A 19,016-nucleotide genomic window follows, 5' to 3' on the forward strand; every position below is an offset into this window, starting at 1 on the left:
TTGGGGCAGACAATTAACTATTAAATGTGATGATAGCCAGGAATCTGTGGTATGATTCTCTCAAAATGGATTTGTTAGAAGAAAATGACTAAAGTAGAAGATTTTTTTCCTTTATTTCTGATTGGGATTCATGAGTGGAGATAAAAGTATCTTAAAAGGTTGGATTGATATGGATAGTTGGTATAAGGTAATTGAAAAGTGTAGGCTAATGAATTTTTGACAATCTGGCATGTTTCAAAATGACTTGCAGAAATTTTTTCAGTAAGTCATTGTTTGTTGGTATAATGATGCTTTTTTTTTTTGTTCCTCCATGCTTTTTATTTTTAACTCCTTCTAGGGAGAACGTGGATTTCCAGGCAGTCCCGGTTTTCCTGGTTTACAGGGTCCTCCAGTAAGTTATAAAATTCGGAATTATAATGAACACAGGAATTAACATAAGCAGAAGTGTACAAAATGAGCTCAGTGCATTTGTATGGAACAAAATAGTACTTTTCAAAGTAATAAAGTAAAAGGATTTTTTAAAAAAAGAAGTAGTGCATAGAGCTTTCTGCTGGGTAAAAGCAAAGATTCTGTAGTGCATATTTAATATAAATGTCATCTCTAAGTATCTTAAGATACCTTTTCCTCAGAATGATCTTATAGCAATCTATTCAATTTTGCTTGCTCCTTCTCCTCTCATTCATATAATTCCTTTTCTTTTTAATAATAGGGACCTCCTGGGATCCCAGGTATGAAGGTAAGTATCTCATGTTGGAAAGGTAAGCATTTTAAAGTATTTGGAAAGCCTGCATCTTCAGTCAGATAATGTCTCTGACTTCTGTCTTAAAATGGATGCTTCTAGAAGTTGCACAGGTGCACATTTATGAGCTCTTCTTAAGTACTCTCCTTTGTTCTTGTGGCTTTAAGTACCTTTTATGGGCTGGTATGCTTGCAAATGTGTATATCAGCCTCACAGTTCTTTTTGATACCTTCCTTATTACATTTTGATTCAGCTGACCACCTGCTCCCTCTGGAAATATTCTTTCCCTCTGGCTTCTGCAAGGGAATATTCTGGGAATATTCTTTCCCTTTTCCTAATCTTTCTTCTGCATCTCCAGTCATTCTGCAGTCTTCTGTGCAAGCTCATGTTATCCTTTCTAGCAGACATCAAGACACAGTCCTGATCCCTTCTTCCATTCTATGCCTAGCAATATCATTATTGCTCATGGTATTGATTGCTGTCTAGTTATGGAACACCTACATTCCTACCTCTAAAACAGAATTTTCTTCTGAGTTATATGCATGCATTAAACTGCTTCCCTGACAGCCCCCTGACTTATCTCCCAGACATTCAAATTAATGTCCTCAGAGTTAACGCAGACCCCCAAATAAACCTTTGCCTCCTTCTGTTTTCCTCATCTCTAAAATTTGCATCACTATATACCATGTACACTTTTACATGTACCAAAACCTGAGAGTTAGTATTTGCATTTTCTATTCCTTCACACATCTCCTCATTGCATACTATCTCTAAATACTGTTAATTTTGCCTGTAAGTATATATATTAAAATTCATCTACTTTTTCTTCATTTCCACTGCCAGCACACTAACCATAATGCCTCATCTGGATTAGTGTAGTAGCCTCTTAACTAGTTTCTTTTTCGTCCCCCTCACCTCCCAGCATGATTTATTCTATACAAAGCAGCCAAGAATGATCTTTTAAAAATATGAATCAGGAATTTAAATGTCTCCTTATAAACCTTCAAGGGTTTCCCACTGCATCCAAGATAAAGTCCACATTTTTTTCTATGGCTTGTAAGATCTGCATATTCTGGTCCTTGCCCCACATTTCCAGCCTCATCCCTAAGCTGCTTTTCCTTGGGCTCCCTGATCACACCAGTATGCACTAAGTTATTTGAATGTGCCAGATTCTTCCCTTTCTGGGTCCTTTGTTCATGCTGCTTACGTTGCCTAATGCTCTTCCCCCATCTTCACCTGGCTGACTCACGATCCTTTAGATTTCAGCCTGAATCTTTACTGCCCAAACAAATTTTCTCCACTATTTCTTTTTTTAAATTGAAATATATTTGATATATAACATTGTGTAAATTTAAGGTGTACATGTTAATTATATATTGTAATATGATCTCCATTATAACGATAGTTAGCCCCTCTAGGACATCACATAATTATCATTTCTGTGATTGTTCTCCACCATTTCTTTATCATGTACCATGTAGTTTTCCTTTATAGTCCTAAACAGAAAATTTTATCATCTTATTTGTTTACATGTTATGATATTAATTTCTCCAGTATATGATTAGCACAGTGAGAACAGGTGTCTTGTTTTATCTTCTTTGCTACAAAGCATCCAAAGCCTAACACAATTCTTGGCAAATATTAATATTTAATTTTTTTCATGAATGAGTAACCAAAGGTATGACAGGTTCTTAACAAATTGAGTGGACTTCCATGTACTCTACCCACTTCCTCATTTTCCTTTGAAGAGTAAATGTATTCATTTAACCACTGAGGTCGCCTAAATCTTTGAGGACATTTATGTGACAAATTGAACGCCTAGTTCATTTTTTGTATTCTGGCCAGCTTTGCTGTATCGTAACTATTACTTACAATTGCCACTTATGGTTTCTTTCAGGGAGAACCAGGTAGTATAATTATGTCATCCCTGCCAGGACCAAAGGGTAATCCAGGCTATCCAGGTCCTCCTGGAATTCAAGTAAGCATCTGCTGACTTTCTACTTGGCCCTATTGATTAAATCAGGTCACAGCATCAGTTTTTTTAATCCTCAGCCTTTAGTATTCTCTATTTTCATTATAGAAATTAGCATCTGAGGTTTGATAGATATGGCAGGTATGTTGTATGTGAAAATAAAAGCAGTCTTGACCAGGGAGCTTTTTAAGAAGTGTGGCTTGTTCTTTTACCTTTCAAATCCAGTTTCCATGGAAATTTTTGTTTCAGAGTTTTGCAGTGGAAACAGCCTTCTATATAGTCTTATTTCTGTGCTGTGGGATCAATAGGGTAGTAGGAGTAAATGGTCTGATAAAAATTTCAGGTTTCCCATTCAAGGTATTTGAAGAATTCATTTATAACATTATTAGTTATGCATAATGTATGAACATATTTTGAAGGCTGAAAGAATAAAATATATGTATAGTGAACATCAAGTGTAATCTTTAGAAAAATTATCATGTCAGCCTACACATAACATACACAGAGATGACAACTTTTGGAGATTTATTGATTAGGGAATTAATTTTTTTAAGGTTTATATTTCATGAGGATTGCTCCCTTTACCAAAAATAAAAATCAATTCTTTCTAATCTTTGATCACTAAGATACAATGTCAGGGCTTTTTTCATTAATCACCTTAATATGTACTTGATATCACCCATCCATATGTTCTTAAGTATTACCAATCTTTTCTAAATTTTACTGTATTATATTTGAAAATATAGCAGAATACATGCAAAGTATATGTAGGTTATAAAGCAAAATGACCAAATGAGCACTCATGAACCCAATGCAGTATTTAAGAACTAGAACATTGTAATTTTCAATCAACCTTTCTTGGCAGTCACATCCTTCTGCATTCTCCCAAGATGTAGCTACCATCCTGGGTTTTCCATTTCTTCTTAAAAATAGTTTTATTACATGCACATATATCATTAAACAAGAGTATTTATTTTTTAGAGTAATATGAAATGTATGTGTAGTTTTCTGCAACTTTTTCTATTTAATATGTTAAGATTCACCCATATTATTGTATATGACCATAGTTCATTCAGTTTCACTTCCATGTTACAGTCCATTGTTTGATATACTAGATTTTGTTTCTCTAATCTCCTGTTGTTGGATTTGGGGGTTGTTTTGAGATTTTTTAAATTATAAAATAATCCATAATTTATATCTAGATATAAAATTGCTAGATTTCAAGGCAGTCAAATTTTAAACTTATTAAGATGCCTAATTTTGCTCCACAACCATTACATCATTCCTTTATCTTTTGTCCCAGTTTTTCTCACTTCCCTCTTTGTGTTTAATTTTATGTATTTTTATTTTAAAATTAGAGAAGCCACCTTGAAACTAGTAGGCTTTTCCTTCCCATTTCTAGCATAAAAGCTCCACTAAATGCCCATCTTTATTGCTTCATATTTTAAAATTTCCGTACTATACATTTGTCCCATATTTATTGTATACCACTGTAAAACAAGTTCTCTAAAAACTGCATTCATTCTGTTTAGTTGAATTTCTTTATAGTCATTCAATCCTTTTATTCTTCTACATTTTAAAATTCTGCTTATAGTACTTCAGAATTATAGAATTGTAGAACAGAATTCTGGCAACTAAACTTAAATTTCATCCATTTAGTTCTTTATACAAGTTTTTTCTTATCCTTTTCTTTACTTTCTTTGTAACAGGGCCCAGCTGGTCCCCCTGGTATACCAGGGCCAATTGGTCCCCCAGGACCACCAGGTTTGATGGTGAGCTTGCTTCTGTAATTTCATTTATCCTCCTTTTCTTTCATTTTAAAAATATTAATATTATTTGTATTACTTGAAAGTGTAATGAATTTGATCTATAGTTTTCTTAAATTTTCTTATATAGGAGATTCTATAGTGTTATGGTGAATAATATATATGCTAAATAATAGCTCCATTTTATAGATGGAAAGAATGAGGTACACAAAAGGAAAGATTTCAAATAAAGTATCTTCGTGGTTAACTCTTGATGTGTCAGGTTTGAAGTCACTTCTGGGGCCATCTTATGAAGACTTCTAAGGCAATTCTTAAGTCACTTGATGAAACATCTTTCTTCAAGATGTAGTTTTCTGTTAAAAAGGAATAAAAATAGATATTCACACACAAAAAAATATCGGCTCTCATTTCTTAAGGACCTGTGACAGAACAGTAGGATTGGTGAGGGTAGTGAATCACTGTGAAATGGGATAAGGATTTTTATTCCCCAGGAAAGAAGCAAAAACTTATAAAGACCCTGAATGTGCAACCAGTTCTCTTACTTTACTACCTGTATCGTCACTTATATTTCTACTCTAATAAATTGTAAGTACTTTTACCCCTGAAATACTTAAATTTCATTTAAGTCATATTTTAAACTTAGAACTTTACTGTTGCCCTGTTAAAAGGGCAAGAAAATTGTACTTCAAATTAATTTCTCATGTGCCACTCTATCTCTCATCTATCATATATTTAAAGGACAGTTTTCATTATACCTTTATAGATTATACATTTTTGCTTGTGACCATTGGTCCTCTATTCATGAATGAAAGAAATAATGAAATAATGTTTGATAAATACTAAAAGATCTACCCGGAGAAGGCAATGGAATCCCACTCCAGAACTCTTGCCTGGAAAATCCCATGGATGGAGGAGCCTGGTAGGCTGCAGTCCATGGGGTCGCTGAGTCGGACACGACAGAGTGACTTCACTTTCGCTTTTCACTTTCATCATTGGAGAAGGAAATGGCAACCCACTCCAGTGTTCTTGCCTGGAAACTCCCAGGGACGGGAGAGCCTGGTGGGCTGCCGTCCATGGGGTCGCACAGAGTCGAACACGACTGAAGCGACTTAGCAGCAGCAGCAGCAGCAGATCTACCAGAAAAAGTTTGTAATTTCTGCTTTTTTAGGAATCTTTAGGAGAGGATTAGAAAACCTCTTTGTTTAGTTTGTTTTAGTTGTAAATATCTTGCAAAACATGAGACCCTGGAGCATGGCACTTTTTCCGAACTCTTACAACTTTGGCCTACCCTAGGTGTATTGTTACACCTTGAATTTCCTTAATTCTTGTGACCACATAATACATTCACTCTGTTCTTAATGTCCCTGCAATTAACCTTGATTCAAAGGATGAAGCAAAGTCTTAGAAATGCTACCAAGGTATAATATGTAAATAAACAGATCATTTGACATCAGGAGGTGATATCCCTGGACAGACAAATGCCAATTTAACTTTTCAAACCTTAAAACATTCTCAAATATACAAAAATCATATAAAACCAAATTGCACTAAAAAAGTAAACATGTACCTTTTAGAACTGGACAGTTAATTGTCTAATGGTACCTAAGTTCAACCCATAATTCTGATATAAGTTTGATATTTGTTGAGATTAATTTTTGTATTGATTTTTGGCATGAGTGCTACCCCATGGCCTCTACCCATGCTTGCATTTCTTCCCTCACCCATTTGTAGCCTGTCAAGAGAAGTCACCACTATTATCCAGTTTCTTTAAATCAATTTAAATATGTGTCTCTGACGAGAAAACAATGAGAAAAAAAACTCAGGAAATATTATTTTAAAGGACTTTTTTCAGTCCTTACTTCTATGAAACCAACTTAATTTTAATATACTCATTAATATAACTCTTTTTTCCTTTTTCTGTGTCTTTCACCCTTAGGGCCCTCCTGGCCCACCAGGACTTCCAGGACCAAAGGTAATTTTCTTTCTCCTTTTAGCATTTTTATTTGGTGTGGATTTTGTTGTTGTTGTTGTTGTTGTCAATGAGGTTTTTTATTTAATTTGTTTATTTTTTAATTGGAGGAAAATTGCTTTACAATGTTGTGTTGGTTTCTGCCATAATCAATGAGGTTTTAAATTCAAATCTCTCTCTTCAGGGCAATATGGGCTTAAATTTCCAGGGACCCAAGGGTGAGAAGGTGAGTAGAGAAAAAAGTTGATTATTCAACCCTCAGTTTTTTTCTTTCACAGTCATTTGAACTTGTCTTTTTGCTTCTTGCAACTAAATTAGCTTGCATGTTATATTATATTATTGTCTGTTTAAACTATGAAATATTACTTATTTTATCTTGCAAACAGGGTGAGCAAGGTCTTCAGGGCCCCCCTGGGCCACCTGGGCAGATCAGTGAACAAAAAAGACCAATCGATGTAGAGTTTCAGAAAGGAGATCAGGTGAGTATGTAGGGAGGAAATCAATGAATATCTTGCTATGAAAGTGGCATTCCATTAAAATGCAGTACAAGCTGGAATAAGGTTATTTGTGATAGTCTTTTTGAAATAACAAGGGTTAGAGATAATTAAAATTTTAAAATATCTTGACTGAGATATACTCTATATACTGTAAAATTCACCCATTTAAAGTGTACAATTACATCTATTTAATATATTCACAAGATAGTCAAGCAATCACTGCAGTCTGATTTTAGAACATTTTCATGAGCCCCCTGAACAAAACCCCACACCTATTAGTTATCACTTAATATTTTTCCCTAAACTTTCAAGCCCTGAAAGTTTAATTAAATGAAACCACTAATTTAATTCTTGGCTCCAAAGATTTGCCTATTTTTGGACATTTTATATAAATGGAATCATATAATATATGATATTCTCTGGTTTCTTTTTTTATTATAATCTTTTCAAGTTCATCTATGTTGTAGTGTGTATTAGTATTTTGTTCCTTTTTATGGCTGAGTTAATAGTCCTTTTCATGTATATTCCCCATTTTGTTTATTAATTCATCAGTTGATCGACACTTGACTTTTTCCCCATTTTTGGCTATTATGAATAATGCCTTTATGTACAAAATTAAGTCATTGTAAGATTGTCACTGTTTTAGATGACCATGTTCTCTATATTTCACTGATATTCAGGGAGAAAGATGGTATTACTGATAAATTGCTTCTCTTTGGCAGCACATATACTAAAATTGGAATGATATAGAGAAGATTAGCATGGCCCCTACACAAGGTTGTCATGCAAATTTGTGAAGTGTTCCATATTTGCGGGGGGGTGGGGTGGGCTTCCCAGGTGGCACTAGTGGTAAAGAACTTGCCTGCTAATATAGGAGGTTAAGAGATCCTGGCTTGATCCCCGGGTCGGGAAGATTCCCTTGGCAACCCACTCCAGTGTTCATACCTGGAAAATCCCAGGGACAGAGGAGCCTGGCAGGCTATGTCCATGGGGTCGCAAAGAGTTGGACATAACTGAAGCGACTTAGCATACATGCACTAGAGTAGATGAGGGCATCAAATTATATTATTACAAAATATTTTATAAGAATAGAAAAATCATTAGTACTTTAATTTGAAGTGCTTTCTTGCTCTTTACCTCAAAACTTGGCTTGTACATACGCTAAAAATTAACTGAAATAAGCAAAGATGGCCCTAGATTTTTTTTTTCCTGACTCTTTTATTTTTTAATTTTATTTTATTTTTAAACTTTACATAATTGTATTAGTTTTGCCAAATATCAAAATGAATCCGCCACAGGTATACATGTGTTCCCCATCCTGAACCCTCCTCCCTCCCCATTCCATCCCTCTGGGTCGTCCCAGTGCACCAGCCCCAAGCATCCAGTATTGTGCATCGAACCTGGACTGGCAACTCATTTCATACATGATATTTTACATGTTTCAATGCCATTCTCCCAAATCGCCCTAGATTTTTTTTGCGTAGTAGATTTCAACTTTGAATTTGAAACATCTTTGGTTATAGTACATGAGTCTGTAGTTCAGCTAGTTAAAATTGTTCCTAACAGTACTAACAGTTTTAATATTGCTTTCCTTTTCCCTACCACTGCATAGGGACTTCCTGGTGACCGAGGGCCTCCTGGACCCCCAGGGATACGTGGTCCTCCAGTAAGTAACCTAAAATTCTTTAGCAAAATTTAATGTAAATTGATAATCTCACATAGTACTGCATGAACCAATGTAAAATTATTTTTGTGTTTATAGGGTCCTCCAGGTGGTGTGAAAGGTGAGAAGGGTGAGCAAGGAGAGCCTGGCAAAAGAGTAAGTGTTATGGCTTCTAATAAACTTTACAAAAAATTTTAAACATGTCTTTGAGCATGTACTCATGTGTGTAATTTTATTTTTTCCTCTTAAATCCTGCCTTGATTCCCTCAAAATGGCATGAATGACATATTTATTTATTTATTATAACATTAAAGTCCAGAAAGTCTACTGAAGAGAGTCCCAGGCTGGAAGAAAGCTTGTTATATCCTTTAACCTTATATTTCTAAATAACAAATTTATATTATTACATTTCCTTGAATCCTAAATAGGGTAAACCAGGCAAAGATGGAGAGAATGGCCAACCAGGAATTCCAGTGAGTATTTAAAACCCACCCTCCCCTCCGAATAGCAACATTTGTACATGTTGGTAAAGAAGCAGGATGGCAAAGAGGCTTGGGTTTGAAAATAGTTTAAATGAATAGAAACTATCCTTTCCATCTCTTTCAAATATGAATTTAAAATGTCTCTGCTTTTCAAGATAGATTTTAAGTCAGATTTATTGAGATATAATTTGTATACAGTAAAATGAACCATTTTGGTGAACAGTTCTGTGTGTTTTGACAAACACATAAGTTGTGTAACAATCTCCATAATAAAAAACAGTTCCATCTCTCTCAAAAGTTCTCTCATGATCTTTCGTAGTTATTCCCTCCCCTCCCCTCACCCAGTGTCCATTGAAACAACTGATCTGTTCTCCATCTCTGTAATGTTGCTTACTCCAGAGTGTCATAAAAATGGAGTCATAGCGTATACAGCTTTTTGAATCAGAATTCTTTCACATAGTATAACACACTGTATTGTATATTGGTAGTTCATTCACTTTTAATTGTTGACCAGTATATGACTCTATGGAGTACCAAGGTTTATACATTTACTCATTGAAGGGTATTTTGGTTATTTCTGGTTTTTACCATCATGAATAAACTGCTAAAAACCTTCACATACTCTGTTTGGTGTGAACATAAGTTTTCTTTTTCCAGTTAAAGTTTTGACATATAATTCTAATTACTACCAAAAAAGAGGCAAGTAAAAATATGGAAGTCCAGGAACATTATTTCAGGCAGCCTTAGTATCAGGAGTATCCACCATAGATGTTAAAAGATGTTTTCAAGAACAGATAGAAAATTTGATGAAATTTGGAGACTACTCTGCAGGAAAGGGAGCATTCTTAATAAAACTGGAAGTTGTAAAGTAATATTCAATAGAATCAGATAAATTGATTTCTAAATAATTTTGCTAAACAGGCAGTCCTCAACTTACAAACTGTAGCTTCACCAATGGCTTAAACATATAAAATGGCATAAGTGAAAGTGAAAGTCGCTCAGTCGTGTCCAACTCTTTGCAACCCCATGGACTATACTGTCCGTGGAATTCTCGGGGCCAGAATACTGGAGTGGGTAACCTCTCCCTTCTCCAGAGTGGGGGTTCCAATTCAGGACCTCAGTTCCTGTCTTCTTTTGAAACAATGATTTATGCAGTCATGATGTTCAACAATTGCCTCTGTTTTTGACAGATATCCCTAGGGAAAAGGCTTTTCTCTCTTTGCACTGGGAGAAGTAAAATTAGGTCAAGTAATGGGATCTTTCTGGGAACCACCAGAAATGACAATTCTGTGGGGATGGGGCTTTGAAGAAGCTTCAGCCTGGTTCTTTCCCTTCCGGTTGCTGCTATGCTGCTGGTCTTTACCTTGATTGTGAGCTGTTGGTTTTCAAGGCTGCTGTGAAACTGAGGAAGGGTGATGAGAATAGAGCCACAAACCACTTTGTTCTAACCAAGATTCAGTCTTTTTTTCCCCCAAAAAATACATTTCCTGGATTGCTGCAAACCCTTGCTTAATTTCTAGAGTTCTAAAAAGATTGACCATTTTTGTCAATGTCTTTGGTGCTTTTATGGAGGAGAGGAATTTTGGAGGTTCTTATTCCACCATTTTTGCTGATGTCACTGTCTTCTATGTTTCTAAAGGGTTTGCCTGGTGATCCTGGTTACCCTGGTGAACCAGGAAGAGATGGAGAAAAGGTAAGAATTTTAAAACACCTAGGGAACTGCTCTTATTCTGATTAGCACAATTCTTTTCATCCCAGTTATAAATGAAAAATTTCTAAGTGACTAGCTTTTGTATTCAAACTACACCTTCTTTATCCATCTTTTGATATTATTCCCTTTTCTCTTATACCAATTCCCTAAATTTTCATTCACTATCCTAAATCACAGTCCATCTGATAGAAACACATGGAGAATTGTTTAACTTTAGCATTTCCATTGTTAAAAGCTGATGCCTTTACTTTGAGCATGTACTGGCAAAACTTTTGTTCTCCAGAAAGAGGATTCAGCACTATTTAAGTGAGGCCCTCATACTAAAAAAGGCTTATAGCTGTGAATTTAGAATGTTGGCACTAAACATTTCCATTCTCTAGGCAATTATTGTTTGGAAGCCCGTGGCTAACTCCTTGTTGTTTTTTGTTATTGTTGTTGTTGGCTGTTGTTTTTTCATTTGGCCATGCAGCCTGACTGAAGTTATTTATTTAGTTCCCTATTTTAAAAGTGACTTTGAAAAAAATGTATGAAGGCCACAATTTCCATATTTATAGCAGATCACAAAACATCCATTTTTCCAATCTCTGGTCTTTAATTGCTTTCTATGAAAAGCTTTGTTTTGCAGGGACAGGAACGTGTGAGAAACTTGAATGTACCCAGAGGGCACATGTTTTAATGATGATTTTATCTCTAAACTAGATCCAAGTTCTAGACTGGCTTAAGAGGCACAACTAGAATAAAGGAAGATAATAAATAGTCAAAGAATAAAATTTTGTTTTTTTAGTTGTGTGTGAAGTTATAGGACAGAGTATCTCCTTAAACTAAAAGACGCTTATAGATAGATGAAAGGTTTCTATGAATAAGTCTAGAATGAGAGTAGAGGTGTGAGAGGTACACCTATTCTTGGGTCTTGGCCAGTGGAGTAACAGTTGAATACTGTGATCTTCACCTGTGGTATCTACTGGTTAAGGGTAACAGTTTTGTCTGAATTTGTCTTTCAGTAGAGTCTAAGAGCAAAGTCACAAACCAATTATGATTTATTAGCTATTCCTGGTGATAGTTAACTCCATCAGCTTTACAATATCTGTTACTAATGGAAATGACACTAAATTTATGCCCCTGACAAGTTTTTTGAAAAAGACATGGATAAATATAAGAAAAGGGTAAAGATTTTAGCTGATTCTACTAATACCAATTTTTAAATTCAGTGTCTTCTCTGTTACAGCTAGAAATACTTTAGAAGTCTGGTCTATATATAAGGCAAAGAAGTTAATTGATTTGGTCAGCATCATATAGCTTGTAAATCTGACATAACAGCACGGGCTTTCCCTAGGCTTAGCTAAGGAGTGTTTTATTAACTCATTTTGTATTTCTCTTTGACATTTTTTATTATGGATTTCTGGGTCTTTATGAAACTTAATTATCAGTTATATTTTTGAGGAAATTGATGTTTTCATGTGATTTTTACTAATCTATTGTGTAATTGTATTGAACAGGGTCAAAAAGGTGACACTGGCCTACCTGGGCCTCCTGGACTTGTAAGTTTTTTTTCTTTCAGTTTGTATTTATTAAATTTATTAGTGCATTTTAAATTTTGTGTCTTAATTATATACTCCGTACCTTTTCCTCATAGAACACAAAATTCCAAGTCGTTATCAACTCCTCCTGTCTTAAAAGTCTTTACATCTAAAACTTCAGTGAGGTTGACCTCAAAGTCTTTGTATTGGTCTGCCTGTGTATTATTTCTCCATAGTAAAGCTCCAAAATTATGGTATTAGGTTTTTTTGCATAATGATTGGCAAATCATTTCTCAAGTAACCAGCAGGTGGTGCAAGTGTTGCTTACAAAGGTTCAAAAAATGAAACTTCGGGAACTAGGGATTGGTCCTTTCCCCTGCAGGGCTCAGAAGAAAGATGGATTTGGTCTTAATAGCTTTTCTCAATTTGTAATTGTCTGATTCACACCTCTTTCTTCCTGGAGTGTGTGCTTTTAGGGGCTCTTTATAACAAATGTAGGAAACTACTGTATAAAAGAATACTTGAGGGGTTTACAACTTGTCTGTCATATTTGTATTTACCATGAAATTCTAGTCACACATGTTTTCATTCTTACTAAGAATAAAATATCTTTGTTGCAGTTGACATATTGGTTTTCCTTTCATTGAAATTTGCTAAGACTCCTGGCTTTAGACTTCACTAAAGTTGCAAAGGGGCAAGTGCCATAAACCCTATGTGATAAGACATTTGAATAATGTTTATTTAATTATTTTTGTCCATAGTGAGTCTCAGATATTGATACTTGGTACTTTATCAAATCCAATGATGAGGATGTGTTATATTTAAAGAAGATCTTAAGATAATTTTTATTTGCTTTCATTTTAAAATCAGAATTTAACTTTTCTAACAAATAAATTTTCCAAAAAATGAGATGATACAATTTTGATGAGCTTGAGAAGAAATGGAAATTTTGAGAGTGTGTCCTATTCAATAGCTCACTTCCCCTTTGAACTACTATCCCAATTCTAGGTCCCACAATTGTCCATTTGTCTGAATATTTCTTGTATCCAAAAGAGCCAGGATGAATATTGCCAGTAGGTGATAATTTCTGTCTCAGACTGATAGTTGCTTAAATGTAAAGCTTACTTTACCTTTATAACTCTATGAAGTCAACCTCTTTATATTAGATTATTTAAAATAAAATTCTTTAGGCATGAGGTTCTAAGATGATAGAAAGGGAATTATTAGCTAGTTGATTTTAACTAATAAAGCCCTCCTGGAAGAATGACTTTTCTTTTTCTTTTTAAGAAGAAGGAAAAAAATATGAGTTGACAAAGAGGAAGATTATGGGAAGGCATCCTTAGAATGGCATATTCAAAGGAAAAAGCAGGAATGTGCAAGATGCATGAAGTGGTTACAATCAGACTTCGCTCTCCTAAAAAGTCATTGCTAGAACTAACAGGACATGAAACAGATGAGAGAGGTATTGGGAGTGAGAAGTATGTTTAAAGTCCAGGCTATAAAGTGACATAATATATAGTGAGAAGTAATGAACAATTATGAGTGCTCTAACAGGAAACGTAACACAGAAAAATTGCTTTTTGAGGAAGTGTATCCTAGTAGTAGATTTGGATTTAAAGGGAAAAGCTCAGTTGTTTCTGTTAGTCCAAGTGTGAGGTAAGGATAGAAGGTGTCACAGAAAAGAAGGGGACAAAATGGAGAGACTTTTTAAACAAAGAATTATAAGGCTTAGGTGATTGGAATGAATTGAATGTAAATGATAAGAGACATCAAACATAATTCTAACTCTGTAAGCCTGGGGCTCAAGTGGATGGTAATATTGATACTGACATTGAACATTTTCTAATCTGTTGAAGTGTGCTGTTCACAATCTATGTAAGGTAGTCTTGATGATTTTGCATCTGAACACTTTGTGAAAATGATGCATTGTAATCATATGGACCTACCAGGTTATTTTCAGAAAAACAAGTCTCTTCCTCTTTGAATTCCTTTGTTTTTTCTCTCATAATAAAGGTAATACCTAGGCCTGGGACTGGTGTAACTGTAGGAGAAAAAGGAAACATTGGGTTACCTGGCTTGCCTGGAGATAAAGGAGATCGAGGATTTCCTGGAATACAAGGTCCACCCGGCCTTCCTGGACCTCCAGGTAAATGAGACTGTACTGTACTTAATACACTTGTGTTTATAGTATCTTTACTAATCCATGTATACAATATTATCATACTAGTTCCAGGGTGAGCATGGGACTAGAAGACATAAGTATTTTTTAATTGATAGGAACTCCTCAGCTCTTACTATAACCTTTCCAAGTTCCTCATGTATACTTAAAAAAAAATCAGAATTACTTGAATAGTGTTGTCTTACAATAAAAAATACCATTTCTATCTTTTGTTATTAATAAATTACACCAAACATTACTGTGAGCCAAATATTAATCATTGTACCTTTCATGCTGTTATGGTAGGAAACATTGTACTAATGATGCCTAGTTATGTAAGATTTACTGTATTTTTATGTAGTAAACAGCACTATCCACTTAGAATTCCAGAAACATCTACCTAGAAATCCCCATGGCGATTTTGCTCTGCAGTAAAATCTTGGAGCTCAGTACCAATTTTATATCACTTCCTTATTGAAGATACACAGTACAGTAGAGCACTTCTAATTTGGCTGCTAATTGAGCAGTGCCCTTGTTTAGCATGTTTATTTGGATGTTCTCTGAAATGAGGTGATAGTATACCTCTCATGTAAAATTTGAAAAAAAATCTGGTACAGTATCTGTCACACATAGGTATTTAATAAATTGTGGTTACTTTTCCATAAAAAATATTTGCCTAATGAAATGTTAACATGATAAGATGAGTGCTGCTCAGTGTTTCTGCCAAGAAGAAAGAGAATAAGTTGTGGGTCCCATTTTGCTCAAAGTATACCCTTTGGATTTCTATCTTCAGGGTAGTGGACTAAAGACATAACTGTGCCTGGCAAATTCAGATAAGGAATTCTCCAGGGATATAGCAAAAAATTTAAAGTGTTGGATTGTATGAAATAAAATGTAAGACACACAAAGGATAAACCTAGATGTCCCAAAATCCAACATGAAGGAGTTCAAAAAGAGAATAGGACAAGAAGCAATATTCAAAAAATTAATGGTTAAAACTTCTAGCTATTTAAAAAAGGCATATTTCCCTATAAAAAGGCTTATGAATTACAAAGCAAAAGTAATAATAATAATACAAAATTAATACAGAATACATACCTAAACACATTGTAAGGACATTTTAGAATTTAAGGGTAAAAAGAAGTTCTTAAAAACTGTCTGAGACCCAAAGCAGATCACTTACGAATCAGCGAGAGTCAGATGAAGATAATGGGGCAAATTTTCAAACTAATAAGGAAAAATAACTATGAATTTGAGATCCTATATTACATCAAACTGTCATCCTAAGGTGAAGATGAGGACCTCCAGATCTCTGAAATAGTTACTGGAGCTTTTACTCCAAGAAGAAGGAAATGAATTCAACATGAAGTTGGGAGTAGGGGTGGGTAACATAGAAGAAACAATGGTTAAGAAAGATATTAATAAAGTATTTTAAGTCTAAATAAGTATTGATCATAAAAAATAACATAAATATTTTAAGTAACAATATGGAAGTATAATTGTACATACTACTAACATAGAATGTAGAGGTACAGAGAGAATGGGGAAGTGAATTATATGGTTTATTGTCTTGTTAGAGGGAGAGAATATAAATACTACTAACTATATAAGGTTTTCAAAAAATACATATTTTAGTTCCTAGGTTAAACATTTTAATAGTAACCACTAGAAAAGAATTAAAATAATATATATTACTTACTTGTTGAAGAAAGAAGATGACCAAAATCTTGATCTATGTAATACAAGTTAGGTTTGGGACAAAACAGACACAGATAAACTTGGATAAATAAAAAAACATAAACTGACAAGAAGTTAAAAACAAATCAGTAACTTCAATAAATGTGAAAGGACTAAACACTGATTAATAAACAAAAGCTAAAATAAAATTGGAATAAAATCTATATGCTATGCACAGTAGAGACATCTAAAGTAAAAGAATATAGAAAATATGAAATTTAAGCAATGAGAGAATGTTAAGGAAATGCTACCCAAAAAAAGCTTGTTTAGCAATTCTAATATAGTATGAAATAGAATTAAATGCAAAAATGCATTGCAAGAGATATTTCATATGGATAAATAGACAAATTATACCACAATGATATAAAAGTCATGACATTTACTCATCTAAAATTATAGCTTTGAATATGTAAAGTGAAAACTGATAAACTACAAGGGATAAATTGGAAATTCCCCAGTATATCAAGGAAGTGAAATATAAATATGGATATAAATGATTTGAGTAACACAAGCTGTATTTTTGAGAGAGAGAGAAAAATCTTGTGCAGCAGAGAATGTACATTCATTTCAAACACACATGAAGCATTTGTGATGTGTAGCTTTGAGATTGTGTAGTCAAGAAATTGAGTCTATTAGACCAGAAAAAATCTTTTAAAAGTGTATGCAGGATACTGTACATAGAAAACCCTAAAGATATTATCAGAAAATTGCTAGAGCTAATCAGTGAATTTAGCAAAGTTGCAGAATACAAATCAATACACAGAAATCACTTGCATTTCTATATACTAACAATGAAAAATCAGAAAGAGCAGTTAAGGAATCAATCCCATTCACCATTACAACAAAAAGAATTAAATATATAGGAATAAACTTACCTAAGGAGACAGAAGAACTGTACACAGAAAATTATAAGACACTAATGAAAGAAATCAAAGGTGACATAAACAGATGGAGGGATATTCCATGTTCCTGGGTAGGAAGAATCAATATTGTGAAAATGACTACAGTACCAAAAGTGATCCCTATCAAATTACCAATGGCATTTTTCACAAAACTAGAACAAAAAATTTCACAATTCATGTGGAGACACAAAAGACCCCAAATAGCCAAAGCAATCTTGAGAAAGAAGAATGGAGCTAGAGGAATCAAGCTTCTTGACTTCAGGTTATATTTTTAGATGAGTAAGTTTCATGACTTGTATATCATTGTGGTATAATTTGTCTATTTATCCATATGAAATATCTGTTTTTAATGCATTTTTGCATTTAGTTCTATTTCATACTGTATTAGAATTGCTAAAGCAGCTTTCTTTTTGGTAGCATTTCCTCCCCTGGAGGAGGAACCCACTCCAGTATTCTTGCCTGGAGAATCCCACAGACAGAGGAGCCTGGTGGGCTACAGTCCATGGGGTCACAAAGAGTCGGACACGACTAAAGTGACTTAGCACATAACATAGCCTGCACACAAAGCTACAGTCATCAAGACAGTATGGTACTGGCACAAAAACAGAAATATAGACCAATGGAACAGGATAGAAAGCGCAGAAATAAACCCATGCACCTATGGGTACCTTATTTTTGACAGAGGAGGCAAGAATATACAATGGGGCAAAGACAGCTTCTTCAATAAATGGTGCTGGGAAAACTGGACAGCTACATGTAAAAGAATGAAATTAGAACACTTCCTAATACAATACACAAAGATAAACTCAACATGGATTAAATACATAAATGTAAGACCAGAAACTATAAAACTCTTACAGGAAAACATAGGCAGAACACTTGATGACATAAATCAAAGCAAGATTCTCTATGACCCACCTCCTAGAGTAATGGAAATAAAAACAAAAGTAAACAAGTGGGACCTGATTAAACTTAAAAGCTTTTGCACAGCAAAGGAAACTATAAGCAAGGTGAAAAGAAAACCCTCAGAATGGGAGAAAATAATAGCAAATGAAACAACTGACAAAGGACTCATTTCCAAAATATACAAGCAGCTCATACAACTCAATGCCAGAAAAACAAACAACCCAATCTAAAAGCGTGGAAAAGACCTAAAGAGACATTTCTCCAAAGACGACATACAGATGGCTAACAAACACATGAAAAGATGCTCAACATCACTCATTAGAGAAATGCAAATCAAAACCACAATGAGATATAACCTCACACCAGTCAGAATGATTCTCATCAAAAAGTCTACAAATAATAAATGCTGGAGAGGGTGTGGAGAAAAGGGAACCCTCTTGCACTGTTGGTGGGAATGTAAATTGATACAGCCACTATGAAAGACGGTATGGAGATTCCTTAAAAAACTAGGAGTAAAACCACCATATGTCCCAGCAATTCCACTCCTGGGCATATACACTGAGGAACCCCAAATTGAAAGAGACACATGTATCCCATTGCTCATTGCAGCACTATTTACAGTAGCTAGAACATGGAAGCTTCCCTGGTGGCTCAGAGGTTAAAGTGTCTGCCTGCAGTGCACGAGACCTGGGTTCAATCCCTGGGTCAGGAAGATCCCCTGGAGAAGGAAATGGCAACCCACTCCAGTATTCTTGCCTGGAGAATCCCATGGACGGAGGAGCCTGGTGGGCTACAGTCCACGGGGTCTCAAAGAGTCGGACACAACTGAGCGACTTCACTTTCACTTTCAGAACATGGAAGCAACCTAGATGTTCATCGACAGGTGAATGGATAAAGAAGTTGTGGTACATATACATGAGTGAATATTACTCAGCCATAAAAAGGAATGCATTTGAGTCAGTTCTAATGAGGTGGGTGAACCTAGAACCTATTATAC

General features: G+C 34.7%; 1 protein-coding gene and 1 non-coding gene across 2 annotated transcripts in view; both read left to right on the top strand.

Moving 5' to 3' along the window:
- COL4A5 (collagen type IV alpha 5 chain) overlaps nt 1–19,016 on the top strand; it is a 253,055-nt gene that overhangs the window by 147,507 nt on the left and 86,532 nt on the right. Inside the window, exons 7-19 of the mRNA XM_055564762.1 lie at nt 338–391; nt 710–736; nt 2,637–2,717; nt 4,421–4,483; nt 6,414–6,449; nt 6,631–6,672; nt 6,833–6,925; nt 8,556–8,609; nt 8,706–8,762; nt 9,035–9,079; nt 10,728–10,781; nt 12,296–12,337; nt 14,330–14,462. Of these exons, the coding sequence (XP_055420737.1) occupies nt 338–391; nt 710–736; nt 2,637–2,717; nt 4,421–4,483; nt 6,414–6,449; nt 6,631–6,672; nt 6,833–6,925; nt 8,556–8,609; nt 8,706–8,762; nt 9,035–9,079; nt 10,728–10,781; nt 12,296–12,337; nt 14,330–14,462 (781 nt within the window). The remainder of the gene's footprint in view (nt 1–337; nt 392–709; nt 737–2,636; nt 2,718–4,420; nt 4,484–6,413; nt 6,450–6,630; nt 6,673–6,832; nt 6,926–8,555; nt 8,610–8,705; nt 8,763–9,034; nt 9,080–10,727; nt 10,782–12,295; nt 12,338–14,329; nt 14,463–19,016) is intronic.
- LOC129640452 (U6 spliceosomal RNA) lies at nt 7,649–7,756 on the top strand. Its single transcript, XR_008708822.1, has one exon. It is a non-coding gene; the product is annotated as a U6 spliceosomal RNA (small nuclear RNA).

This window comes from Bubalus kerabau, chromosome X, assembly GCF_029407905.1.
Source record: "Bubalus kerabau isolate K-KA32 ecotype Philippines breed swamp buffalo chromosome X, PCC_UOA_SB_1v2, whole genome shotgun sequence".
NCBI classification, from domain to species: Eukaryota; Metazoa; Chordata; class Mammalia; order Artiodactyla; family Bovidae; genus Bubalus; species Bubalus kerabau.